The sequence below is a fragment of the Fukomys damarensis genome, unplaced genomic scaffold, assembly GCF_012274545.1.
Source record: "Fukomys damarensis isolate Sample0158 unplaced genomic scaffold, DMR_v1.0_HiC HiC_scaffold_15, whole genome shotgun sequence".
Taxonomy (NCBI): domain Eukaryota; kingdom Metazoa; phylum Chordata; class Mammalia; order Rodentia; family Bathyergidae; genus Fukomys; species Fukomys damarensis.
Window position 1 is genome coordinate 61,384,224 of NW_022900927.1, and position 18,196 is coordinate 61,402,419.

The 18,196-nt window shown below is 48.5% G+C and overlaps 1 protein-coding gene across 1 annotated transcript in view; it reads left to right on the forward strand.

Moving 5' to 3' along the window:
- The window catches only part of Mybpc1 (myosin binding protein C1), a 62,820-nt gene that overhangs the window by 25,007 nt on the left and 19,617 nt on the right, over nt 1-18,196 (forward strand). Inside the window, exons 11-22 of the mRNA XM_033763502.1 lie at nt 81-209; nt 1,074-1,125; nt 3,189-3,245; nt 7,529-7,695; nt 9,216-9,348; nt 10,968-11,092; nt 11,774-11,879; nt 13,249-13,415; nt 14,129-14,291; nt 15,761-15,867; nt 16,149-16,282; nt 17,986-18,145. Of these exons, the coding sequence (XP_033619393.1) occupies nt 81-209; nt 1,074-1,125; nt 3,189-3,245; nt 7,529-7,695; nt 9,216-9,348; nt 10,968-11,092; nt 11,774-11,879; nt 13,249-13,415; nt 14,129-14,291; nt 15,761-15,867; nt 16,149-16,282; nt 17,986-18,145 (1,500 nt within the window). The remainder of the gene's footprint in view (nt 1-80; nt 210-1,073; nt 1,126-3,188; nt 3,246-7,528; nt 7,696-9,215; nt 9,349-10,967; nt 11,093-11,773; nt 11,880-13,248; nt 13,416-14,128; nt 14,292-15,760; nt 15,868-16,148; nt 16,283-17,985; nt 18,146-18,196) is intronic.

Consider the following 18,196-nt stretch of genomic DNA (forward strand, 5'->3'; position numbering starts at 1 on the left):
GGGTGGGGCGCGGGGCCAGCGCACCGCCCGCCTCTGCCAGAGTCCGAGGCGACTCTGGGGCTGCAGGGCCGCGCGCTGCCTTTCTTTGCAGGTCTACACGTTTGAGATGCAGATCATCAAGGCCAAAGAGAACTACGCGGGCAACTACCGGTGCGAGGTGACTTACAAGGACAAGTTCGACAGCTGCTCCTTCGACCTGGAGGTGCACGGTGAGAGGCCGCGGGAGAGGCCGCCTGGGGTGGAGTCGGCAACTAGCATCTTCCCTCCCTCCCTCCCTGGGCTCTCCCCTCGTCTTGGTCCCCTTCCCCCTCTGAGAAAGGCCTTTCCTGGGGAAAGGAGGGAGAAGAAGGCCATTTAACGCCAGCAGATCTGGGAGAGACTGCCTTGAAAACTTTTAAATTTCAAAACCTAAAATAGTGTTTTTCTGATCGTGGTAGTTTCGGCAAACCTGCTGAATTAAATTGCTACAGGGTCGTTTAAAAGTAGGATTTGGAGAATTTTATTGCTAAGAATCTCTTATGCCGCCAATCACCCTGGCCAGGCATTTCTGAGAATTTCCTAGAGGCTTATTTTACTTATTCCTAGAGGCTTTTTATTAAAAGAACATTGATTTGCAAGTCGGGTGCACTGGTGCTCGCCTGTTATCCCAGCTCTCTGGGTGGCTGAGGCAGGAGGATCGTAAGTCTGAGCCCAGCCTGGGCAACTTAGCAATACTTTTTAAACTTTTTAAAAAGAGGTGGGGATGTAACTTAGTGTGAAGGCAATGAGTTTAATCTCCAGTGCTGTAAAATACATACGTCCCTCCCTGAGCCGGTAGATCCAGATTTCCAGCAGGGAGGATGAGGAAGGAGGTATTATATCTTCAGGCTCCTCTAGCAGTTCTAACCAGCAGTTTGGTCCGATGACAACTGGACCCGAGAAGGCCCAAATTCTGCACTGGTGGCACGGCCACCCAGGGACAGCCACCCACCTACACGTTCTTGCATCTGAAGGACCCCACAGCCTTGGAGGAACCGAAACCAAACGTGCCTTCTTCGTGGGCATTGATTTCACTGTTTTCTTTCCTTTTGAAGAATCGACTGGGACGACTCCAAACATCGACATTAGATCCGCCTTCAAGAGAAGGTAAATTCCAGGGCGGGGCTCCGCGGACCTGGGCGGAGCGCGAAAGTGGGGGGTTCGCGACCCTGGCCCCCTTCTTCCACTCTCCACCTCCCGCAGAAGAGCAGCCAGCTGCACAGTCCTCAGACGGCGCGCGTACTTCACAGTTGGTGCGCCAGCCAAGTCCTGCGTCTGATGCCCAGGCCCGCACGTTCTGAGACATTTTAAGAATATTCTTGTCATATAAAACTTTCATTTACACAGGTCTCAGGGTTGGCTTAGAAAAATGGGCTTTCAAATTTAAAATGTGGCTTCTGCCTCAATTGCGTTCTTTTCCACAAAATGACCAGTAGAGGTATAAAGAGACATGTCTCGCATGGTTTCCATTAAATAACATCTGAAAACTTCTATTCATATTGCTTTTCATCTAGAAATCACTTCTAGGGTCCCTAAACCACGTACCCAGAAAACCACAAGTAAGTAGCTGTGTACTGAGGTCAGCACTACACAATACTGAATTCTCCTAAATAATACAGGGCTGGGAATGTAGCTCAGTGATTCTGCCTCACAAGCACAAGGCCCTGAGTTTGATCCTGGTACCCAAAAAAAAGAATATTGTAAAAAGGAAAAACTTTGATACCTACTTATTTTTGCAACTACCAAGGCTGAAAAATCAGGGGCTCCAGGAAGAAGAGAATTTTTTTTTTCTAGATTCTGAGAGCCATAACCAACCCTTCTATCGACATGTTACCATGGCATTCAGGATCCCATAACACACACTCTTCTCTGAGAGCAACTGTTTTGTTCTCCTGCAGACTGAATTCAATTGCAGCTTTGTTAAATAAGGAAAGTTACCCCAAATTATAAAACAGCCCATTATCTTGAAGCAAAATCTCATCCATTATTATAAAGCTATGATTTAACCTTTTAATAAAGAAAGTTCCACCTAAATTATCAAAAAATTCAAAACGGGTATTACTTTGAAAAGATATTGAATATTACCAGGTCAGTCAATGGTATTTGTCAAACTTTCAAATCCTGTTCCTTTCTACCTTTAGCACCTGCTTAGTTTAGTAAAATGCACAGATGTAAAATCTTGCTCCTGACATAGACACAGGTGTTCACAGGCGAGGGAAACATCGTTCTGCTGTTTCGTGTTTCAAAAGACTAGAAATGCACTTACTTTGAAAGGGCCCCCCAAGCACCTGCTACGAAAGAGATCTGAAAATGCGTGCCTTGAGTTGAATTCGCGTGACTTACGTTCTCTGCACGCTATTTTTGAACCCACATACTCTTTTCTTAGAAACCATAACTAACACTTGTAAAGAGCAGGAAAAACGAAGTCTTCATTAACAAAATGAAACACGTAAGTAAGTACGCAGTGTCATCTCCGCCTGTGCTCCGTGGCTGCCCCTCGGGTCCATGCGGTCAGGATGGTGGCCGTCGCCCTCACTGAAGGTGCCTTTCTCTGTGGGGAGGCACAGCTCAGGGCTCCTTGAGAATTCCAAGGTGAATGTTTGACAAATACATTTTAAAGGACGCTGACTAGAAAAGCACAAGGTTGTGACTCAGAAGGCAGCATCAGAGAGAAAGGAATGAATCTTTTTAAAAGCTCTGCGCTGGCTGTCAGCAGCAACAGGATTTGGTTTATCTGTTTCTGGGCCCAAGAGTCGACTTATACACCTGACGGGGGTACACGTGCGTCACACCAGTGACGGAGTTCGGCACAAGCCCTTTGCTTTTTACACAAGTTTCGAAAGCCTCACATTTGCAGAAACCAAGTACCTTGCGTGGCCTGGCTTCTACTGTATTTGTGTTATGTGGTCTCAACACAAATCCAAGCAGTTTTCTATATGCAATCAACGAAACTGTGCCTCTGGAATCACGCAGTCGCACAAGCTCCTTGTGTTTCCTTTTCCACAAGTACGCACCCCAGAAGCCTCCAGTGTCACTTGTGTGAAAAGGCACGGTCCACATGGGTCTGTCCCCGCGCGTGGACCCATTGCATATGTGCGCTGTGTGGGGCGGGGGAGACCGCCGTGCGCGTGTCCGCATTAAACCCGTCTGCTTTTCTTTGCCCATGACAGTGGAGAAGGTCAAGAGGATGCAGGAGAACTTGACTTTAGTGGTCTCCTGAAACGTCGGTGAGAACCCGTCCCAGAAGGGTGCGGTGGCCCGCGGTCTGCTAGACACCCCTGCCCCAGAAGTCAAGTCTCAAGTGAATGTGTTTCAAGAAATTGCATTTCTTAAAACGTGTTTCACTAATAGATGATAACAGAGTCCACTAAGGGAGAGAAACAGCCCCATACTAACCCATGAAAGACTGTAGCTGACCCTTTTTAACTTTCCTCATAAAGGTCTCGTGCGTTTTCTTAGTTGGGGAGGAGGCAGTTTGAAAACTGAGATATCAGACTTCAATGCCTGACCATCCAGCACTGAGTATGTGATTCTTTCTCGTGATCCAGTGCGTAAGACTCGATTCTTCTGCCTTTGATGTTTGATCTCTGGCTGAAAAGTCAGCTCCACAATTTTGGTAGAAGCCTGCAGGTACATTTTAAGATACAGCCGTACCGTGATATGTGGTTCCCGAGTTACTGTATCTCTTCAAACTTAAGACACTACGGCTCGATAGGAAGACCTATCTGTGCCCCATAAACCACTGAGCAATGAAGGGGTGTCCCAACTAGTTTATTTTGACACGATAGTGATAAGATGCATCCTTATTCCAGAGATCTTTAAAATGTCCCCCAAAATGTACATTTTGGAAGCAATGAAACATGGCGGGGAAACGGAAATGTTTCCTATTGGCACCTGATACATTCATTCCCTTGGCATTTTCTTCGTTTACAAAAAGTAACACGTGCAGAATTTCACAGGAATCTGTGGCCCATGACCACGTCATAGGATTTCTGTCTGTATGTATCAGATCATATGGTGCGTTACATACGTGTCATGCACAAAGCTACACATAGATTTTTACCACATAGTTATGTAGTGAAGGAGCAATTAAAAAGAAAATGAGTTTTGCTAGGGTTCTGTTTTACCTTGCAAATTTTTGACTAAGCAGTAAAACTATAAATTAACAGTTCAAAATATTGATAATTTAATTTTGCTTTTCAGGTTTATTTTCAATAATTTTTAGTGCATTCTATAGATAGTAGAGCAACATGAAGCCGGGTATGGAGGTGCACGCCTGTCATCCGAGCACTCTGAACCCAGCCTGGGCGACTTAGACAGACCCTATCTCTAAATTTTAAAAAAAGGGGCTAGGGATTTAGCTCGGTGGTGCTGCGCCTGCCTAGCAAGTGCAAGGTCTTCAGTTTGATCCCTGCTACCAAAAAAAAAAAAAAAAAAAAATCCTCACAAAATTAAAAATAAATAAATGAAAATGGAGATGTAGCTCAGTGTGAAGGCATCAGATTCAATCCTCAATGCCACAAAATATAAGAAAAGCATAAATCTGCTTCACAATAAATTACAAAGCTTGTAATACACTGGGCTTGGGCTCATTCTCAGTTTAGTTGGGTGGGTTTACTCGAGTGAAACAAATTCTAGCCCTCAACACTGTAGGAATATTGCCCGGCATGACTTATTAATCACCGGAGGGTATCAGTCCGTCCCTAGGTGTGGTTCGTTTCCGTATCTGGACTGCTGGTCCGGCCACGGTGACAGCAGGTGGCCCCTCCTCATCCTACCTGAAACGCGTGTCCCTCGGAGACTCGCTTCTCACATCTGCGATGCAAAGAGTAAAGATGACTTGGTGACCGGGAAACTTAACGGTGAAAGCACCGGCTCCTCGCCAATGCGAACTTTCACTGGGAAAATGTTTCTCTGTCCTGCAAGGCGTCTGCCTTCCTACCCATAAGGAGGCAAAGCACACACGGGATCGGTCAGGCCGCGGTGCAGCAGATGGCTACGGGCAGTCGTCTGATGTAAAAAGAAATAGAAACAGAAAAGAACAGACTAGTTCTACCGTAGTTTGAGAACAAAAGAAATCTAACGAGATGGTCAAACCAACTAAAGAAAAAGCATGAGAAACCAGCGAGTCTTCAGTTTTCACTTTCTTTACATCCCCAACTTAAGCTTTTGAATCGTAGTGAGATCGCTGTTAACCCCGGGCTGTGTCCTTTTACCGCGCTGTGCTAACCACTCCTCGCTTTAGAAATCGCGTTTTCCTACTAACTCGTGACTCATGAGTGTTTCCTGGTGGTGCTGCGACACGGTGACCATTCCTACTTCTCCCAGAGAGAGTGGCAAAGTCACCACCCACCAGTATCGGTGTCCCCAGCATCCCTGTGCGAGAAAGTAAGCTGATGGAGCCAGCTTACGTCAAACGCACGCAGGGAGTCAGGGCTAATCGTTGGCCGGGTTCGGTTACGGGATTAGACTTCTGTGAATGCTGGTAAGTCTTCTCTGCGTAACGTTTCTGTAAATGCTTTGAAGTTCACCAGATCGTGAAGTTACAGAAGCTTTGGTGTAGGTGGAAACACATTGAATGTTACCCAGGTCTCTCCCCAAAAGCAAAGCGAGGGTCTTTCTTACTGGCTTCCTCCTTGTCGTCACCTGAGAGACCTGGGTGTCTGCGTGTTTGACTTGTGCCTCTTTTTAGTTAGTTAAATTATATCTGGTTTGGTGTCTACCTACCAATGCCAGGAAGCTACTTGAAGTGTGTGTGTGGGGGGGTAAGTCTTCTTGATCAAAATGCAAATTTACAAGGACTGGGGATTTAGCTCAGCGGCCCCACATCTGCCTTGCCCGCGTAAGGTCCTGAGTTCAATCCCTGGTACAGGAAAAAAAATTTTTTTTTATTTACAGAGTGAGGCTCTGCCTCAATAAAATAAAATAAAATGCAAATTAAGCACATTCTAGAATGTCATAACTTTAAGGTGTGGGGACTTCATTTAAGCTAAAATGTAAGGATAATAAAGCGTTAACAGTTGGAGGAAAGATCCTACAAAGAATACAGACATATGCACCTGTTGCAATGGCAATCCTCCAAGACTTCCTATTAAAATATTTGTAAAATAGCTGGGCATGGTGGCACCTGCCTGTAATCCCAGAACACTGGGAGGCTGAGGCAGGAGGATCACAAGTTTGAGCCCAGCCTCAGCAACGTAACAACCTAGCAAGACCTTGTCCCAAAATTTTAAAATATATATACTAAAGGCTGGAACATAGCTCAGAGCGAAGGTTTTGGGTTCAATCTCCACAGTCACTAAATAAATAAATATATTTTAATATGTACTTGAAACACAGACTGCTTTTAATTAATAGAGCTAGCAAATATTTCATCCATATTCCAAGCTCAGGATGATTCCCCTCAGCTTTTTAGCTTCTCCCTGCTGACAGCATGACCCGTTTCACCGGGGTGACTCAGGCTGGTGTCACCAGACCCTTTCCAACTTACCCGTAAGAGTGGCCAGCAAGAAGAAAATCAATTTAAATTATGTTTTGCTTTTATACCAAGCCTTTCTTCCCAACGTGTTCATTCCTGAGTTTCAGTTTCATTTTGTGGTTTTAAAAAAAGAGGAAATGATTGTGTATGAAACCTCAGACTCTTCAGTCATCTGTTTCTTTAAATGTTCTATACATTCTTTTTTCCGTGGTGATCAGAATTCAGAGTTCTAATTTTGGTAACTGCCCTAAGAAACTACTTCCTCCTTGTTCAGAGACCCTTAAACCATTTGCTTTACAGTTTAACATTCACATGTTTGTAATTGCTCTCAGTCTGCTCCCCCCAAATTTAAAAACAATAGGTTAAGATGAAATGGGAGAGAATTTTTTACGTAACTCCTCTTTTCCCCTTCCAATTTAGAAGAGCCATTTCCTTTTTTAAAAAGTATGTGTCCACAAAAATATGAAAAACAACTCCCCCAAAAAACCTCATGGCAGTTTTAATTTTTAATATAAAATCGATGGAAACAGTGGGCGTGGCTGTTTACTAATACGGTAGGAGAAATGCTATTGGCAAGGACCAAAGATGTGAAATACTGTCTTCATACAGATGTATAATCGAGAGGTGTAGAAAGATCCCAGGCCGTTATCTAAATCTTTTTGTTCCTCACCCACTTTTCGAAGTGAATTCAATGTCCTCATCATAGGTGAAAACCACTCCTAATATATTTCAGAAATTCTGTGGGGTTTTGGTGTTGGACATGGATGAAGGTATTCTCAGGATGTTTCCTTATACCTCTTCCCCCACCCCAGTTGTTTTTAAGTAGGAAAATGAAGTGTTCGCATCACCTACCTGTTGATCTTCTAACCAGACGCTTCCGAAGACTTTGGGCTCCGCAGTTACACTAGCTTGGCGCCTTCCAGGGGCTCTCAACAGAGCTTTTAACGCAGCCAGGAGTTCAAATCCTACCTGACCTTGCGTGTCTTGGGGGCTAGGGTGGCTCCTAACCAAGGCCATGGTTCCCCTGGGTAGGGAGGTGAAGCAGCAGGAGGAGGAGCCTGAGGTGGACGTGTGGGAGCTGCTGAAGAATGCGAACCCCAACGAGTATGAGAAGATCGCCTTCCAGTACGGCATCACCGACCTCCGGGGGATGCTCAAGCGGCTCAAGCGCATGCGCAGGGTGGAGAAGAAAAGCGCAGGTGAGAGTGGGGTGGCCAGGTGTGTGGGCCAGGTGCGAGGGCCAGGTGTGAAGGTCAGGTGCGAGGTCCAGTGTGCAGGCCAGGTGCAAGGGCCAGGTGTGCAGATCAGGTGTGAGGGCCAGTGTGTGGGCCAAGTTCATGGGCCAGGTGTGTGGGCCAGGTGCGAGGGCCAGGTGTGAAGGTCAGGTGCGAGGTCCAGTGTGCAGGCCAGGTGCAAGGGCCAGGTGTGCAGATCAGGTGTGAGGGCCAGTGTGTGGGCCAAGTTCATGGGCCAGGTGCGTGGGCCAGGTGCACTTCCCGCTGTCACCTGTCTAGGTGGGGCCTGGTTGGGTTCGAGGTTGCCTTGGGCTTCAGGTGGAGTCACACATCAGGGACCACTAGGGACTTTCTCCACCTCTCCTTCCTCTCAAACTGTTGATTCCCATTTGGGCAGAGGAGTCCCAGGTCTCTGTCTTGCTGGTCGACGCTCCCACCCATGTGGGCCCGGGATGCCTGTTTTCTGAAGCAGCTTTGCTTCCCCTGGGATCTGAAGTGAATGCCCTTGGTCGCCTTAGAAAGGAACGAGTATGAGTCAGCCACCCCCTCTGCCCAGACCTTGGACTGGGACCTGTCGGGGCCGCTCATTTCGGAGAGCACGGGATTGGATGCAGTAGGATGAGCCCTGGAGACTTCTTCTCCCAGCCGATGAGACTTCTTTGTTCTTATTAGTTTTGAATTTAAGGCTTTTTTAAAGCTAATGTTCATTTTTATTTTGTTAAACAATGAGAAAGTGAGAGTGTTTAAGCAACAGTACAATAAGATCAAAAAGAAAGACAAGTATGAGACCCGAAGACTTTACACTTGGAAAATACAGACCATAGTTTTCAACTGTCCACGTGAGAATTCTTAGCTTAAAATTTTTTAAATTAAATTTTTAAAAATTAACTACTTTTATTAGGATTCTCCAAAGAAAATGTTTTTTTTTTTTTAATTACTATGTTCTGTGTTAAAGCATTTGGAAATCCTGAGTCCCTAAGTAACCAGGAGGCAAAGGATGTTTTTTTAAATGTCACTATTTGAGTACATTTCCACAATACAAAAACTCTGATAAATCTACTACTACTACTTAATGTTCTACATCGCTGAATTTATCTCATAAATTCTACAGTTAAAAAACTGACATAGAAAGAAAAAAAGTGCTAGTAACCCTAATATCAATTGTGCTACAGAAGAATCAGGGGTTTTTGTTCTGTTCTGTTTTGTTTTTGGTACTGGGGATTGAACTCAGGACTTAGCCTGCATGGCAGGCGGCTGCACCACTGAGCTAAATCCCCAGCAGTGATCCGTACATTTTTAAACCATCTTCTTATATATATATGGACACAGAATTGTAAAATATAAAGAATAATGTGGAAGTTTCTCAATTCTTTGCCAGGGCTCAGTTTTTCATTTGTGCGTCTTAGACTCCCACATGGAAGTTGACTCTAAACTCACAGCATGTGGGCACACGTGCTGACAGTCTTGCTTCTTCTGTCTACCAGCTTTTGCAAAAATTCTTGACCCTGCATATCAGGTGGATAAAGGCGGCAGAGTGCGGTTTGTCGTGGAGCTGGCAGATCCGAAGTTGGAAGTGAAATGGTACAAAAATGGGCAGGAAATTCGACCCAGCACCAAGTAAGCAGGTTTTGCAACTAATCAGTGATAAACGTAAACAAATAACAGCAGTTTGACTTAATTTCCTGAGACAAAAATAGTTTTAGTTGTATCTTTATAATGCACACTGATGTGAAGCGAAGTCTCTTCACATCAAATCTGTCTCCTCTCACATACTTCAAAGCTATTAAAATCATGTTATATAAATTAAATTTCATTCTACGTTTAATTGCATGCCGATTTTGCCGAATGACTCCCGATTATGATCTTCTGCCACTGCAGGTTGCACTGTATTAACTGTTTTATTTACTTTTTGATTTTTTCATTTACTATGGGTTTTTTTTTTCCTGTGTTAACTATTTTAAAGGATTGCTAAATCTCTCTCAACTTTTAAAATAAAACTTTAGAATTGTGAGACACATATTTGAAACGCCCGCCGAGAGGCACCTCGCGGGTCTTCTAAACCCGCGTCTGTATTTCCCCACGCCACACCCTCTGCCTTCACTTCCGGCGCCGTCCCGGAAGTGGGGAGCTGGGCCCGCGTTGGGCCATTTCTTGGCTCTGCCCCAGTGGAAGAAGGCGGCTGTTGTCTCCTGCTGCTATCTCCAGCCCGTGATGAAAGAACTGAGATCCTCCTCAGCCCCGGAGAGTTTCAACTCCGGATATTCGTCTGAGTTAACGAGAGCCACGTGTACCCCAATAATTCCCGAGCCCGGGGAGGTGGCCTCCAGTGGCTGGGCCGGGCCTTCCCCACGGAGCGACCTGGCCCTTACGACCTCGATACCTGCTGCGACATTCTCTGCACGGTGGCCTGGGCCTACGGAGACACGTGTTGATCGGCCGGCTTTGTCTAGGACACGTCGGAATGGTTTGTTCTTGACAAACGTGAATAGTTGGTTTTCAGCCGGAGAAGTTCCCGAGCCTATTTTTTTTTTCTGGACTTTTATCACACTCTAACGTGCTCCTTTGTCGTCCAAGCCGGAGATCGCTCGGTTTCACCGTCGCCTTGTTGACGTCTGTGTTTTAGTTTCCACATACTCGAATGCTGGCTTGATGGATAGCCACTGTTCCGTGGCAGGGCATGGGGCCTCCAGCTCCTGTGAAACTACCGCAGAGCACAGCGGTCTGTTAGACTCGAGGCCAAGAACTGATATCACATATTCACCCAACAAAATCTGCTTCATCCGGGGACTAAGCAATGAATGGGGCACAGGTCAATAAATAAGACCAAACCCAGGGCCGGGGATTTGGCTCAGAGGTTCTGCCGCCTGCCTCGCAAGCACAAGGTCCTGAGTTCGATTCCTGGTAACGTTAAAATCTCTCTGACAGTTTCAACGAGCCTTATTTTCCAGGAGTGGGTAAAAACAAATTAAATAGCAAATATGTAATAACTGGTTTATGTTTAATAAAAGCCTTATGCTGTATCAAAGAAAAGAAATTAGGAATATAAATATGCCTGTGTATCATGTATCACTAAGATGAAAACTGCTTTTTGTTTGATGTTAAACTCAAATATGTAAGGAAGAGATAGAATTATATCCCTTAAATCCAAGTATTACCAAAGGACAGGCCAGATTTGCTGGCAATAAAGCAAAGGAGGGCATTAAGTTCGTGAACTCTCTACTTTCTCTTGGACACAGGTACATTTTTGAACACAAAGGATGTGAAAGAATCATGTTTATCAACAACTGTGCACTAACAGATGACTCCGAGTACTACGTGACAGCCGGGGATGAGAAGTGCTCCACTGAGCTCTTCGTGAGAGGTAAAACTTCCTGCAGCTTTCAGCGGCACTGCTTTTCCCAGGAAAGGGACCCAGCACACAGAGACTCTCCTGCCTCTGCCTCCCACCGGGCCAGGCTCTCAGGCTTTATGCTGTGGTTAGTCTTTGGCTTTGTTAGGGTGACCCAGAGCAGGATGGAACGCGGAGGAAAATCCTCTCGGTTCTAACTCACGCCACGCACAGTTGTGCCAGGTAATTGTTCTAGTCGTGACTTCTGGACAATCCCTGTGTCACGAACAGCTTCTGCAGGAAATTACAAGCAGAGGCAGTGGCTGGCGTCAGGGGACTTTTGTCATTCACTGAGATGTTTGTTGCACTAAGAACTGGGGGTGGAGAAGGTGTCGCAGTCTTCACAGAGCCAGGTGATTGCAGACTGGGGACCTCCCCTGCCATGGAGAGCTGGGGTCTGCCTGTGCTCCTGCTGGAAACTTTGTATCAACAGAGCCAGCTGGAGCCCTCTGGGAAAACCCGGGGAGCTTACCCAGAACCCAGCTGTTTGTTTAGCCATTCATTAAAAAACCACAGCCCTTACCTCCTTTTTACCACCTGCCAACCGGGTGATGGGACGCTTGTGCCATCAGATTTTCACCTGGGAACCAATCAGGTCTCGGGAGCCAGGCTTTGCATGTTGGATGATTCCGGTTTCCCTGTTTTCCACACTAGAGCCTCCAATCATGGTGACCAAACAGCTGGAGGACACGAACGCTTACTGTGGGGAAAGGGTGGAGCTGGAGTGTGAGGTGACTGAAGACGATGCCAACGTGAAATGGTGAGCTCTTGCTGAGTCCTGCCCCTTGCCCAGACACAAAAGCGCCTTCCCAGCTGGTAGGGTAGGAAATAGAAAAGGCTTTTAAATGTGTGAAAAAAACCTGAACCTCGCCGGACATCATGGTGCATGCCTAGAATGCCAGTGCCCAGGAGGCTGAGGCAGGAGGATCCCCCGAGATTGAGGCCAGTCTGGACTATACAGTGAGACCTTGTCCGGAAGGAGAGGGGAAAAAAAAATCTAACCTCACTCATTTTAGTAGAGATAAAAATTAAAACTATAGAATGATTTGGGATTCTTTTCACCTATCTGACCAAATAAATAAATAAATAAATAAATAAATAAAAGGTCCAGAAGTTACTTTGGGAAAGCTGCAGGAAGAGGTGCTTACTAAAAGCAGTCACTCCGGTTTTCCAACTGTCTGAGGCTCCAGGGGCCCAGTTTGGTTTCCATCGACAGACCAGGCCTCTTCTCTGTGCTTACTGGCAATCCACATGGGAAACAAGTTAATACGGTTTTCATTTAAATCTTCATTGCTTTATCGTTACAATACTCCAGGAAAATCTTTCAGGCTGAGAACCACCAACTGTTCATAAAAAGTTAGAACGATCAAGGGCTGAGGCTGTGGCTTGGTGGTAGAGCAGGCACTCAGTGTGTGTGAGGCCCTAGGTTCCATCCCCAGCACCATAAAAGTAAATAAATAAACAAACAGGCAAATTCGTTAATAAAAGCTCTTTTGCTTGTTTTGGGGTCAGGTTGGGGAATGGAACGTCTCCTTACATATTCTCTCTTAAAATTATAAGCTAGCAGACTCAAAACCTTAAAGTGAAATGTTATGTTAAGAAGTCTAGTAAATTATCTGGATGTGGTAGCGCACACCTATTATCCTAGCATCTAGGAGGCTGAGGCAGGAGGATCACCAGGAGTTCAAGGCCAGCCTGGCCTATGTAGTGAGTTCAAGGACAGCCTGGGCTACAGAGCGAGATCCTACCTCAAGACAAAACAAAACACTACAAAATAATCATAGTTGAATGAATTACACTGTGTGAAACGGTAGGAATTGGTACAGACTAGGTAGTTCGAGCGAATCTCCAATCGTAGCCACCTTTAAAATGTGTTGGGAGCCCAGAAGAGAGTCAGGGTCGTGCTCAGCATGGATTAGAAGGGGTGGGTCATGTTCTTTCACGGTCATTCTGCCAACAGAACTTGCCACAGTAGGAACCTACGGGTGGGTACAGCAACTCCTGCGTCCGCCCCTGTGTCTGGGATCCCCTGACAGGAAAAGATGCCGGCGAAAGCGCTGACCCAGGGTCGAGACTTGTCCCCCGCGGGTCCCATCATAAAAGGCTTCTCGTCGTCCCTGTTAACTTAGGTTCAAGAACGGCGAGGAGATCGTCCCCGGTCCGAAATCGAGATACAGAATCAAAGTCGAGGGCAAGAAGCACACTCTGATCATAGAAGGGGCGACCAAGGCGGACAGCGCGGAGTACTCGGTGATGACCACGGGCGGCCAGTCCTCCGCCAAGCTCAGCGTGGACCGTGAGTCTGGGCCGGGCCTGCCGCACTCCCGCAGGCGGCACTTTTAGGCATTTCCATCCTGGCAGAGCAGCCGCGAGCTTCAGGCTTCAGGGACTCAGAGAAGGGAGGAAGCCTAAGCACCCTCACGGGAGACACTGATCCATCCCAGGATCGGGCCCAGTCTGCCGTGGAAAGGAAAACAGTGTCGGGGAGACGGGTGGTACGTGCAGGGCAGAGCTCCCCCCGGTAGTGGATGGGGTCTCCGATCGACTGCAAAGCAGACTCTACGCCCTTTTTCTGCTTTGTGGAGCCACAGGTGTTTTAGCTTCACTGTCAGACAGTTTTTCACACAGGCAGATCTCCACCTGCTATTCGTCAGCTGAAGCCATCCCCGGCCCTTCTGCCCTAAGGCAAGGTCCACATTTCTAAGAACCTTTGTGTCAGGTCAGGTCCTGCATGAAAGCCGGGGGCTTTGTAGGAGAGATGGGAGTATGGGCCCAGCACAAAGATCTTTGGCAGTGACACGTTAGAAAAAAAGATAAAAACCTCAAGAGAGGCCCCTGGGCCCATTCCCCGGTTCTCAGGAAGGAAAGCGAGTCCCGCCCGACACATCTGAAGTCGGCGCCGCGCTGTTACCCCGACGTAGCGGTCGAAGCCGCACAGATTCTGATCCTGCGGGCAGACGACAGCGCCCTGTGCGGTGGCTCCCGCTCGTGACCCTCTTTCTTCCACAGTGCGGCCTCTGAAGATCACAACCCCGCTGACCGACCAGACCGTCAAACTTGGCAAAGAGATATGCTTGAAGTGTGAGATCTCCGAAAACGTGCCGGGCAAGTGGACGAAAAACGGCCTGCCGGTGCAGGAGAGCGACCGGCTCAAGGTGGTTCACAAAGGGAGGTGAGCAGCGGGCAGCCGGGTCCCCGGCCCCTCCGGAGTGACCGTCAGCCCTCGCTCTGCTCCGTGCCAGCCGGGGCAGGGGCTCCCTCACCACGCTCCTTCTGCGCCCTCCTCACAACCCTGGGCCTTTGTCTGTTCCAAAGCCACCGGATCCGCGGTTGGGGGACCGACCCTGGGTTCCAGCTGAGGACCCGGGCGGATGTGCCCTCACGCTGTCCCCGGCCAGGGTGAAGCAGGGTTTCTAGCAGACTTGGGTTCACCCGTGTAGAAAAGTACCTGTGAAATAACCCGCTTTTGTCTTCTGTGAGCCCCTTTGGGGCTGTCCGCCCACCGCTCTTGTCCGTGTCGAACAGCCACGCTGCCTGACGCTGAAGTGCAGCCCACTCGCACAATCGCAAGTAAAAGCCGACGAAGTTCCTCCGACCCCATTTCTCGTGGGCGTCTTTTGACACCGATACACACCCCGTGACCCTCCTGCGGCTCTTTGGTTTTCTTGGAGAGTCGGTGGATAGTATCTTAGGATCCAGCAAAGACCTAAGGCCAAAGTTGTAATCTTGGGCCCGTGGATTCTGCTGGGAGATCACAGATGAACTGCTAGGGACCCCATAAATCCTCTGAAATGGTGAGAGAATTCTGTTTGTGTACAAAAATACGCAAAGTACTGACCTCACCCGTTATTTTTTTAGGCAGTTTAGCGATAACCTAATTTTTTCTCACTTTTTGTTTCTGTTAGTCCGCATCTGCCGTACGTAGTGATTACATCGCGCGTGGGGTTCGGTCCACGTACATAACACATCTTCATTCTGTCCTGGTTCCCTTCCCTCCCTCCGGCTCTCGGTCGCCTTCCCTTTTGGGAAAGATCCATCTCCCCACGTCCCATCAGCTGTGTTTTATTTTTCACTCTATTAATTCCTTGGGCTTCCCGTGTAAGAGAAACGTGATACTTAAGCTTGTTCACACGTCAGTTTTTAATGTTTTTGCCACACTGAGGCTCAGACTGGAAGGTTTACCATGCTAGGCAAGTGCTTGCTTCTCACTGAGCTGTGCCCCGAGCTCCGAGAGAGAGAGAGAGAGAGAGAGAGGGAGAGAGAGGAGAGAGGTGGTCACTGCTTATGACCCCAGGGCACCGAAGAGCTGTTCACCCTCTGGCCTGGGAAACCCAAGATTACTCTCGATCGTTTCTTGAGTCTTCAAGTGTAGCATCATTGAGATGCTATGTCTTATTCTTTGGAAAGTTATGTGATGAAAAACAGACTCTTGTATCCATAATAAGCAGGTTGCACTTGTGGTGAATCTTCCATTAAAATACAGGGATATCATTTGGGTCAGTCACTGGGAAAGCGTAGGCTGCACAGCCCCCACCCTCCTTTTGACGCAGGTAATCAGAGGAAGGCCAGGTGTCTCTTTGGGCCACGCATGACCGAATTCTCTACAAAGTCTCTAGAACGATGTCTTCCTTGCTTCCTTAGGATCCACAAGTTAGTGATCGCCAATGCCCTCATCGAAGACGAAGGGGATTACGTGTTCACCCCAGACGCCTACAACATCCCTATGCCCGCCAAGGTCCGCGTGATCGGTAAGTCCACAGCACAGACCTTCTTGTGTGTGTGCTGTTTTGGGGTTTTTTTTGCTTACCTGAGAATTCTAATGTATTCACAACTTTGCGGTAAAGGAGAAATTACATCGATTGGCATTAATCATGGATCACAGCATCGCTGCGAGAGTCTGCCAGTGAGAGCTCTGCAGTGTTGCAGGCAGCAGCCTGGACCCCATTTATGCTCTTTGTAGTGCTAAAAAGTCAGCCCTTATCAATGTGTAGTATAAGACCCAATGTCAGACCTGCGTCTGCCTCCCCAGACCCTCCCAAGATCATCCTGGACGGGCTGGACGCAGACAACACGGTGACCGTGATCGCGGGGAACAAGCTTCGCCTGGAGATTCCTGTCACCGGAGAGCCACCTCCCAAGGCCCTCTGGAGCCGGGCAGATAAGGTCTGCACATGCGCGGGCGTGCACACACACACACACACACACACGCACACACACACAAACACGCACACACGCACACCCCACACTGTCCCAGCCCTTGCATTCCGGTAGTCAGGGGCAGGGGAAGGAAATCGCTGCACAGACGAATCCCTCAGAAAAGGGGAGCTGGCTGGTCTGGGGCAAGTCTGGAATCGTTCACGTCTCACGTTCCCACCTGCCGTTGTGTGGATGGCGGAACAGCGCACACTGAACTGTTCCGTCAGCAGATAGCAAAGAAGGGAGCAAAGGCACTGTGGGTAACAGCATGTGCTGCACAGATGGGAAAAGAGAAGCCGCCACGGAACCCCAGGAAGAGAAGAGGCCTTGGGAGAGACTGGGTTTGACAGTTACAGGGACAGAGAGGGAGCCGGGCGCTGGGAGGGGGAGAGAGGAGGTGGAGAGTGAGGTGGGAGTGGAGGAGCCCTGCTGCCACCCCGCCTCTGGCCTCTGGGCCAGTGCATGAGGGAGCGAAGCCAAGTTGAAGGCTCCCTTTTGTGCCAGGAAGTCAAGGCCACTGGGGTCACCAGGGCAGCCCGGCCTGCAGGGGGCGCTCTGGGCTCATCGCTGAGGAAGCCGCAGAGTCTGGGGAGAGACCAACCACCTGAGGGGGCTGGAGAGGAAGGGGAGCATGCACAGTGCTAGGAATAGCGCTTGTCCCTACCGGGAGCCAGCCTGGGAAACACCATTCAGTGTCCCTAGGGACCGCGCAGTAGCTCAGCTGACCCAGACTCTGTCTGCAGACCATAAAAGCAAGCCAGAAAGGGTCGCTTTTCAGGTGACCTCACTGCATCCCAGAAAAACGCTTGCGATTTAGGATACAGAGACATCAAGCGTCCACCAAGGCTCAGTTTGCAGTTTCTGCCATCCAGTTGCACAGCAGAGAAAGTCGCAGGGAAGCAGCCCAAAGGAGGAAAAAAGTCCACTGAAACAGCCCAGCTCGCAGCCGGGTACCAGAATTAGCAGTCGAGGGCAGGGGAACCGTGAGCCTGTGTTCCATGGGTTCACGAAGTTCGTTGGACAGATGTTCAGTTCTGTTTTTAAAGTTAAGGGGAGAGGAGCCAGGGATTTTAGCTCAGTGGTGCCACCACCTGCTTTGCAAGTGCAAGGTCCTGAGTTCGATTCCCTGATACCAAAAATAAATAAATAATTTAAAATAAAGTTAAGGGGAGAAATTGAAGCACAGTCGGGGAAGTATGCAAAAGAGCCCAATCAAGTTATCTAGAGAGAAAAACTACAAAATGTGTCAGGTGAAAAACTACGGTGGAGGTAATGATTGGCTAAGTAGGTGTCGTTTGCATACTGTGAGCCAACAGCACATGAAATGTGTAATGCAGTGGAAAAGAACATACTAGTCACAGATGGAGCAACGGGGTTAAGTCTAAAATGCAGTGTACGCCGGCTCTGGAAGGCTGCGCTCTCTTTGTTCCCAGTTGTATGGCACGCGGGACACAGGAAAGCTCTAGGGACGAATATTAGACTGGGATCTCCAGGGACCAGGACTCGGGTGGGGTCGGGTCCGAGGGTCAGGGGGTCACGGGGATGTGGTTAGAGAGGATGGGAAGATGGAGGATTCCAGTGACAGCCGTCGCACCCCATGGGGCTCGAGTGCCCCCCCGAAGGGCCCTTGTGGCGCACGCAGGACCCACGCCTTGTCCCCGCCCGGCCAGGCCATCATGGAGGGCAGTGGCCGCATCCGATCAGAAAACTACCCAGACAGCAGCACGCTGGTCATCGACGTGGCGGAGAGAGAGGACTCCGGGGTCTACAACATCAACCTGAAGAACGAGGCGGGCGAGGCGCACGCCAGCATCAAGATCAAGGTCGTGGGTGAGTCCCCGCGGCCCCAGGACAGCGGAGGCCCAGGGTCCCCGTCCCTGC